We start from the raw sequence: 10,164 nt of genomic DNA on the forward strand, positions 1-10,164 counted from the left end.
CCACCCAGTTTAAGTGAAATTGCTGCGGTAAGAGCCATCACTGGATAGTTTTGAAAGTCTTACTAAAGCTTAAAGAATTATTTCAAAAAATTTTGATAGTGGCACAACTATCAGTAACTCTTTTCCCCTTTGATTTAACCAAGCCATATTTAAACAACCAAAATGAGCCTCAAGAGAAAGACACTGAAGCCTCAGTATTTCAGCAGAGCATGCAAACTTGGGACCATCTACACAAACCTATTTGGGATAGTGTGTTAATTCTCACGTAGGAGGAGATGTAGGTAGTGGCATCCAGGAAAAGCTTCTACCCGAAATTATGAAATACGTTCCATACACACCATCTTGCATATTAAAATTAAAAACATGCTCAACTAAAAGCATGTGTAAACGGTCACCACAGCCAAGTCATATTACATGCACACATACAAAAGTAGCATGCAATAAACAAGCAAATACTGGAAAACTTTCAAGTGGTCAAAAACTGGTTTTCACTAGTTCAGTGAAGACTGAACTCTCCATCTGAGATAAATTCGCATCACTTTTCTGCATGACACCTAACCATTACAGCACGCACTTCCCAATCTCCTCACTTTCAGTAATATATATGCTGCACTAATAGATCTCTTACCCAAGTTCTACAACTCTGATTTTGGAAATACCAGGAATCTCCTGATTTGCAGTTTGGTATAACTGACATAAAGAAATCATGCACTCCTGCTGGGAACTGGAGGACGCTATTGGTATAGCTGACATAGAAAAATCATGCAGTCCTGCTGGGAACTGGAGGACTCTGTTGCAAATGCATTATTGCTGTAGAAACAGCTCCAAACATGGCTGCATATGCTTGGTACAGTCATGTAGAGCTTCAGCACCAAAAAAGTTCCAGTTACGCAGTTAGAAAGAGTTTAATGATTTATTCAGAAATGCATTGGGGTGGGGATGGAATGGAAAAAGGAAGAAGTAGTTACCTCCCCCACCACTGCCATGAGCACAAGAGACCTTTGCATATTACATGCATGCCCATCAGTAACTTGCTTTATTTGCTGACAAAACTTTTATCAAAGGCTTTAGAGGTGGGATCCTCTAACAGTTTGCTGTGGCTGACCAGTGAAAATACTTTGTCTCCTCCACATGCCCTGCTAATTTACAAAAGGGAAAAGGTACAGATTATAAAATGGAAAAAAAGCAAGATTCTTCAGAAAAATCTACCTGTGAAAGGCAACAACTTCTACATTTTGTGGTAAGACAGAAGTGGTGCAAAAATACTAGTCACTGGCTGTGAGTTGTTGTCAAACAGCTTCCATTTTATGAATTATGTCAAATCAAGTATCCCACTCAGTAGTATATCCAGTTTGTCATATAGTTGCAGCTTTCTCGGAAAATACTCCGACCGTAGGTTAAATCAGTGCTCCTATTCTTTACCAGTATATTCTGTTACGCCAACTGTTTTCAGGAGACAAGCTGGTAAGATCCTCCTAGTATGTGATCATTTTGATTGTACACAGCCAATGGACCACACTGGGACTCACTACCTGCAAAGGAGTCATGACTGCCTAAACATCATTTATAATGGGGAAAAACTGACAGTCAGTTACACCTGAGGCAATTCTAACATTTGTCTACAGAAAACAGCCCTTGTCAGGACAGGCCATTAGCTCAACATCAAAAGTAACAAACAGGGCTAAGACAGACATCCACTTAATTCTTAAACTCTGCAATAGCTTCTCATCCTTCCGTGTTTACAACAAACCAAGTTTCAATCACTCAATGCAATTGAGCTTAGGAAAAATCCACTCAAACAAGAAAAATACCGACAAGCTCAGCCTTGTTACTGAGCTGCAGAGTCAACAGTTGGAGCAAGTATTCTGTCAACTTCTTGTCTGATGATGCCCCAACAAATTCCAATTTGGACAACTACAAAAACAGATCCTGTTTTGGACAATTGTGAAAACAATCTCATATCCCTCTTACCCTGTAAAATTTGAAGGATATTTCATATGAAGATGTGCCAAATTGTTTCAGGCTTTCTAGCATACAAAGTAGTATCTTCAACAGTCATAGAACATCTACTATTAGTAGCATTAGTGATTACAAAGGTATGGGAAGTATGTTAAAAGGGAGAAAAGGCTAGTGAAACTTATATTCCAAGGGAAAAATAAATAAATCAGAACCCTTCAATGTCTGAATTGTTGGGTCAAAAAACAGCTGCAGAGGGAACTGACATCTAGACTCTTAAATCATGCATGCAAGTAAAGTAAGCTGTAACATAAACTTGCACCATACTGGCTTTTCTACAGAAAACAGTACACATTTGCATAAATTTATTACCAGCCACGAGCAGGTAAAGAAGCTGCTACCACAGGGCAGCCAATACATTTCAAGCTCGAACCAGGAGTCTCCATTGCAGAAGTGGTAAAAAACTACCAGCTTGCTTACAGCTTCCTTTAAGAGGTTAGAGCTTAAAACCCAGCAAACTATTAGCAATGGACCATTTATGGAAAACCTCTCATCTTAACTAGCCAGGCAGCTTAGATATTTTCATTCTATCTTGAATGTTGGCATCTGCTCCAGAAAATTGGCATTCTATCAGCAAACTAGCATCAAGTGTAACTATAAGCTACAGCTGTAATGAGATTTCTATCCGCCCCCGCCGCCAACAAACACTTGGGTTTTGCTCTTTAAAAAAAGCATTTGTGTGCCTGATGTAAAACTATTATGTAAAAATGGATATCGGGTCCTCCCTCTATGGTGTTAAAAGGTCTCCAGATGATGTTAAATTAGAAAATTCATGCTAATAGGAAAGCTGGCCTGCCAGAGACCTCTAATCATTACACAACCTACTTCTGTGACTATAGTTGCAAAACCAACTGCCTACAAACTTTAAAATTCATTTTACCTCAGACCTGGGAATGTTATCTTCACGACTGGAAGAATCAGAGCACCGCAGCACAACCACACACCAGCCCAGCACACATTAGCACCTACAGGCTCTGTATTCATTGCTGTCTTGAACATGCCACAAGCATATATGAAGCATTTAGGTATCAGAGGAGTGCAAAAGTGATCAAGAGGCACGAATGTCTAAACTTACTTCACTCAGAAGGAAAGCCAATCTTGTGAGGCACTGCAGAAGCTGAGGAAATAGTTCTCATACAGCTGACATAAATAGCATGTGTAACCAGTGTTTAGTATCATTAACAGGTGGTCATGAACTAGTGGTTCTCCATTTCCACACTGAGGTGCGACGCATACAACTACAGGAATCACCAAATAGTAACAGCAGATAAAGGCATGATGCATTAAAAGTATCAGAAAATACGCTAGCACTCAGCTCTGGCACTGACATTCAGAGGATTAATTTCAGATTTAGGCCATTTTTTTATTTTTTTAAATCATCACATTCAGCACAAATTTATTTGTCTTTAAAGAAGTCTAGAACTCAAGTGTTCTACAAGGTGATGTGGCCTCTAAGGAGCAAAAAATACCTGTTTTCCTAGTTTAGCTAACACTGAGTTACATGGGTACAAGCGTGTCACTGTACAATGATGCATTTTATTCTGTCATCATTTTGTTTCCAACTTCAGACATGTTTTCCTCACATAGCCTGGGTAATGATGCTGCTTATATTCCAGCTCTGACAGGTAGGGATGTCACCAGCTGTTGGCTAAAACACTCTGCTCAGCTATCAGCAGGTAATAAGCCTTTCAGTTCACATCTTTAAGTTGCCAGTACATTTGACATGGTGATAGTTTCTTCTCCCCCCAAAGTTTCAGACAAATTGATGAGCAAGATGGACACGGTGCCTCTTCAAGTGCTGCATCTCCAGTTCACTATATTCCATAGGTGTTAAATTACCTAAGAAAGGTCTTTCTTACAAGCAACATCAGGAGAAGATAAACTGAAGTTCTACTGAGTTTTCTACAGTTATCTATTCAAAAATTCAGTTCCCCAAAGTAATAGGGAACATTTCAACAGCTGTGTATTGTTTATCTTCCTTTTGAGAAACCAATCTTTCCAGAAAGCCCTATTTGGCTCAGTTTTATCAATTTTCGTTAGTACATGCAACCACTGAGAAACAGCCTGATCCACCACTTTCCAGAGCCACCCACCTCACTACTGGTTGTCTATTTAAAGATTTTCATGAAACTTGATTTGCTACGCTCCAATGACCACCCCTTCCAAAACACAGGGGATTACCTACACAGATTACTTACACGGCTCTATGCAAAAAGCCACCGCCTTAGAATTCCTAGAACCTGTGCAAGGCCCTGTCACTCCAACCCACCTCAGAGCAGATGTTGAACCACGTTATCTCATCCACCACCATTACTCATTTTTTATTTTAAGAAGCTAGCTTTAGCAGCACTAAACCTCTTAAGGAAAATCTGCCATTCGTTTCACAAGTTATAGAAACCACGTGGATATGAAAAATTGTAAGAGTGTAGTAAAAGTATAGAAAGACAGATTGGCTTCCATTTCTGCTTGATTTTAGCATTCTAATTTTACATCATATTCATGAACTGTTCTGTCTGAAAGCCAGTATTACAGTGGTATAGGAGGTTGTAAACTCCCAACGGCAATGAAGCTTAGCAACTGAAATGAGAAAAATTTTTCAAGTTATTCTACAAAAGCTCTAAGCAGTCTTTAATTGCAACATGAAATCTCTTCAATGATTATGTAGATGATGAATAGCTACTCTTTGAAATGCACCTAACCCATGAAGACAACTTGAAATTAACATGAAGTGTCAGGTAAAGAATGCCCATCTTCTTCTATATCAACAGTTATCAGCACTCATATTTTGTTTTTTTAAGGTACTTTCAAATAGGTCTCCTTAAAATCATGAGGTTGAAGTGAAGTACCATTTAAAAAAGGAACCTTGGATAAAATACTTTACATCAAATTGAGCAAACACAGACATAAGATTTTAGTTTTATATTCCTATTGAGTCTGTTTTGTCCACAGAATTTTTTCTGTAATATAATTAAGTGGTTTAACATACATTATTCTACATTTGCCATTTACCCATGAAGTGCAAGTCTGGTTAAAAATGAAAAATATTTGTTCATTGTCTGCATTGTAAGTTTATAGCTGGCAGCATGCTAAAACAGAAAAAACCCAGATTAGATAAGCTGTTTTCTAAAGTACTCAGTTGTTAGTAGATATGCATTACCATACTACATTGAGATGTTTTCTAGCTAACTGTAAAAAAGCCCTGTAAAAGGGCAGATGATCCAACTATCATCCGATGAAAGACAGATCAAGTTAAGGGGCACCACACAAGGTAACAGTGTGTTTGTTTACTTCAGGATGCCATGACTAGACTAAACTTGCCTCATGCTCTGAGGTGCCTAAATATTAACCGATACTGCTACTTTTAGGTAATTAAGATAGTATTTTCTTTTTCTGTTGTCTCTAGTCAACAAGTTTCCTTCTATGTCTCCAGTTCAGCAGTAAAGATTCAAGTCGTAAAATCCTTATGCCATTCAGCATAAATTTGTGAATAAAAAACAGCAGGGTCAGCACTTGCATTCTGCTTTGCACAAAGGAATAAACATTGCTTATATAGCTCAGCTGAAACAGATTTACAGTAATAATGTAGAAGACAGAAGGCTAACACATTTTTAGGGTCATAGGGCTCTATGGTCCTCTCTTGAAGGTCACCTGAAAGGGACAGTAGTGCACTGAATTCAGAATTAAGTAGCAGGCTGTATTTAGAATGATTTTAAAAGCCAGAAATCCTAAGATAATGTAATTTTTATTCAACAGCTAAACTTTCCTTAATTAAAAAAGGGTAAAAAAAGTCACACATACCATCACTGATATACCTTTAGTACATGAATTAGAAGTGAGGGTGAGGTAAGGACAAAGTGAATGCTTTGACACACCACCAAAAGCCTTAAGTGTGTTTGAGGAAATACCAACTTTCAGTTTCTCCAATAAAACAGTGGTACGCTTTTTCCCCCTCCCAGAAGATAATCTCTTTGAACATTTACTCTGTAAGTAGTTTTCCTTCTAGTTATATGTTTCAAATGCTTCTATTTTCAATTATGAGCTCACTTTAAAATGGTGGATTTAACTCACTGCTGCAAAACAGCGAAGAGGCACATGTGTGAACCATGTAGCAACAACTGATCTCATCCAAATGCAAAGTCCAAAATAAACTAAATCTAAAGGAATTCAGGATTATCACGTAAGTATGAAAGCACCTTTTAACATACTATGTTTGACTTGGTAAAGTTACAGCCTATTTCAGTGTATTTCATATGCCCAGTTTCAGTAACAGGTAAATTAAAATCCCTGGGAAAATACATGCAGATTATGATTATGCAGATTAAGGAAAACAGTCTTTAAAAGTCTAATAGCATTAAGCACATCAACTTTCCACTGCATATGCAGCTGTGCAAACATCGTACTTTATCTATGCTACATGCTTCTTATCTATGCTACATCGTACTTTATCTATGCTACATGCTTCAGTAAACTCTCCTCATTTTTTCTTTGCAGAAAACTACCTGCACAGTCTTCTAAAACACAGAAAAATCATCATATATGGGACAGACTAGAGAAATCCTGCTATCCGAGGAAGAACTTGCATGTATTTCCTGCAATTTGTAAAGGTACAACTGACAATAACAACTTAATTGTATAAGAACTGAAGGACAAACCTGGACCTGCTGAAAAGCTTTCAGTCTCTTCTTGAATCTAGAAGGTAAAACAAAATCACATCCTCGAGCTAGCAATGCCAACTCCTTTCTTAGATCAGGATCTTGCCGCAAAGAAATCTCCTTTATCCTCATGCTTTCGGATTTCATATAATGTCTCTGTGTGCCAGTCCAGGCACTTGAGTCCCAGTAAATAGCAGAGCTGTTGTATTATCACACAGTGCCACTTAGAGCAGCAGCTGCGCCCGAGTTCTGTGATATTATAAGAGAGTCAGCTCAACTTCGCCTGCTCCATACATTAAAGGGAACTTGGCTGGAATTGCAAAAACAGATTGGAAAGTCACTTTGGGGGCCTGCCCTTTCATACATGCATTCCAAAGTCTAAATGGGACAGTATGGAAAAAAACAAACCTGTTTGGAGGAGCATCTATAAAAGCAGCTTCCAATTTTAAAAAAGCAGGCCTTAGAGGAATGCAGAGAGGCCAGCCGTGGTCATTTTGTAGCTTCCTCCGTCTCCCATCCCCCTCAGCTTTTCCTTCTGTCACAAAACACTCACTGTCTAGCTTCAATGAAGTACCTCACCGAAGGATAAGGCTTATTACACAGCAATTAAATTCCTTTTAACTCTTCAGTCCTTTAGCAGGAACCCTATTACACTGGGAAAATGAAGGCAACGACAGAAAAAGACAGACTTTCAGAGTGGCTCACATAGTTTCATGAAATAATTTTTTTTTATATTTATCTAGATCTAAGTTACTGTACCGCAAGAATCTAATCATTCAAATGCTAAGGCAGAAAGCAGTAGCAGAAATGAGGTAAATGTTACCACAATGAAATGCTGCTTTAAATCATATTTTACAGAAAAGCTACATTAGAAATATCAATGATGTTACAAAATCTGAAAAAAAGTTGCTAGGATACATTTTTTTGCTTAAACAGGAGTTTTATAAACATTAACATCCACATACTGGATTGCATACCTGTCACATTTCAGTAGCACTAAAGTTAGAGTCAGCTACCGCTCTATTTTCAGTTTATTGAATCTCAAATACATTTTAGGGAGGGGTGAGGCCATATTCTAGTCCACAGCAATCTTCTTACCAGAAACAGAAATCTGATAAGCTTTTGTAGAAATTAAAGTGAACTTCTGCCCTTCCTCCTTTATGGTTTTAGGTACTTTAGTTGATAACTGGCGAAGTTTTCACATTTTGAATGGGTATACCTTTACCATAACAATCTTTTGGAAATGCTACTATTTTGATGAAGTTTTTTTTTCAAATATCGCCATTACAGCTATGGGTATGGCAACTCTTGCTATTCCAGTTCAAGCTATGAACACTCTTAGCACCCCCAAATTCTTTAAGTTGTTGGTATGTTGCCCATTTATTATCTGTACCTTATCATGCACAAATTCAGTTACTAACAGCATAAAAGGAAAGATCTGGCCAGTCTTACTCTGTTTTCATCCCTCATGCTTTAAATAAGGCCACTTTCTTGATTACACAAAGATGTACAGAGGCCAAGAAACACTAAAGCAACTCTTTCACCACTAAGTTCGAGATTTCTCTTACTGGACTGCATTATTTTATCCCCACGCTGTGTTATCTATAGTCTTTAGCCCTATTCATCCATTCATACCCATGCTGTCACGTAACAATGTATTAAAACCCACAGTAAATATTCTCATAAGATTAAGAAGAAAAGGATACTATGAAAAAGTACTAGTGAAACACGATTTGTCTTATTTGGATCCTTTTTAGTTTATCACACACTGTTAGAAAGTAAATGATGATAAAAAGCCTGTTTTCTTGTTTTTAATTTGGTATCCAGTTTTCCCCACCTGCGTCTTTATTGCAACTTGTTATGAAGATATTTATTTCTTTTGGAAGTGGGAGAACAAGAAAGGAATTGACGAGACAAGAGTCAGACACGTTGTGGTTGGCATGACCAGACTATCAAACTGCATCGAGCAAAACCGGCTATCACTCACTGTCTTTTAGAAAGATCAAATCAACTAACCTGTGATAACTCTTGGGCCACAGGGAAGCCAGCGGGGAGCTGGGTGTGCAGCACACAACAGCAGCATGCCTGGAACTTGAGACGAAGGACTGAGGTGTTAGAGTAGGAGAAGAATCCTCCTCTGGCAACAGATTAGGTTTCTTCCAGACAAAGATGTTTGGGGAAGGTTAGGAAGGTTGTATTGCAAGGCAGACTGCATTTCAGGTTAGGCAAATTAGGCCTTACTTAAAGTCACCTAAATTGCTTTCTATTTTCACCCCTTTTCACTAGGTGATGTGCTCCCATTCACTACTACATTCACGGTCTTGTTTGAAGTGGCTGTAGTATGTCATTAAGATGACTGACTGCCACATGGAGAGCGAACCTAAAAGACTGGAGCTCCAGTTCACCTGAATCCACTGAAGGAGCCTCAGTAAGAAATCAGTGTTCTGAACTCCATTTTGAAAAGAGTTGCAGATTTCCCTCTTTTTTTCAAATGGAGCTCAGAGCTCGTCACCACTTAACCAGCATATTATGTTTACTATTTTGAATATTCTGTATTTCGTTGTCATAATATTACTTCACTGCCTGAGGTAGATGTTAAGTCAATCCCACTGTTAGCCCACTATTGTTTTAACACTATTGCCACTAGTCTGATTTCAAACCTAGTGGTCGTTCACATACTTGTATGCAGTATAGTTGTCAAAAGTTCACAGGTTGCAACATATGAAGAATCTACATGCAATTGAGCATTTAGTTGCAATACATTGTGAGAGGCGAGTACGCTGGCGGCTATTAATCACCTCCTTTTCACCATCTGAACGGAAAAGGGTTTTGTATTGCCACAGTTAAGGAGATAGAAGCATTTGTAAAGCAATGTGGTCAAGAACCCCCTAAGATCTGTTTTAACCTCTTCAGTCGTGAATTAGCCACAGGGAAAGGGGAAAGTCAGCTTCCATCCAGATTGAACTAGGAATGTTCAGGTATAGTGTTACATTTATTCTAAATCTGAGTTCTCTCCAGTGAAAGCTATGGCAAAATCCTTTCCTGGGTGAAGGGCTGGATGCCAGCCATGAAGCTGTTCAAGTATCCTGGCAGCTTATTATTAGCTAGATAAACAGAGGGGAAAATGCATGCTCAGAGCTTCCTTCCAAAGCTAAAGATACACGCTATGAATGGATCTGACTCAAGGGACTGTGGCTAAAGAGTTTACCACTTTAACGGAGATCTGAACATACACAATAGCAGTGTAATATTTATGTGGCTTTAACACAAAAGTATTCAAGTGAGACAAAGATGAGGATCACTAATATTTTGGGTAATGTGGAAGAAATAGAAACCTGAAGAAAACCTTAAGCATGCCTACAAAAATGCAATTTCTTGTCAGAAGCATACACTGACAGTAGATTTAAAGTCTTAAGAGATTATGGGGAACTGACCTCAAGTCCTTGGAAAAAAGCATCGAAGCATTAAGTTAAATATGCAATAATATGTATTCGGC

At 38.4% G+C, this 10,164-nt stretch overlaps 1 protein-coding gene across 1 annotated transcript in view; it reads right to left on the minus strand.

The window, feature by feature from the left end:
* LOC104081691 (serine/threonine-protein phosphatase 2A regulatory subunit B'' subunit beta-like) overlaps positions 1-6,974 on the minus strand; it is a gene marked incomplete at its 3' end in the record, with an annotated part of 18,037 nt that extends 11,063 nt beyond the window's left edge. The window contains exon 1 of the mRNA XM_009584531.1: positions 6,669-6,974. Within this exon, the coding sequence (XP_009582826.1) occupies positions 6,669-6,815 (147 nt within the window). The remainder of the gene's footprint in view (positions 1-6,668) is intronic.
* Between the last annotated feature and the right edge of the window lie 3,190 nt (positions 6,975-10,164).

This window comes from Fulmarus glacialis, unplaced genomic scaffold (assembly GCF_000690835.1).
Source record: "Fulmarus glacialis isolate BGI_N327 unplaced genomic scaffold, ASM69083v1 scaffold8069, whole genome shotgun sequence".
Lineage (NCBI taxonomy): Eukaryota > Metazoa > Chordata > Aves > Procellariiformes > Procellariidae > Fulmarus > Fulmarus glacialis.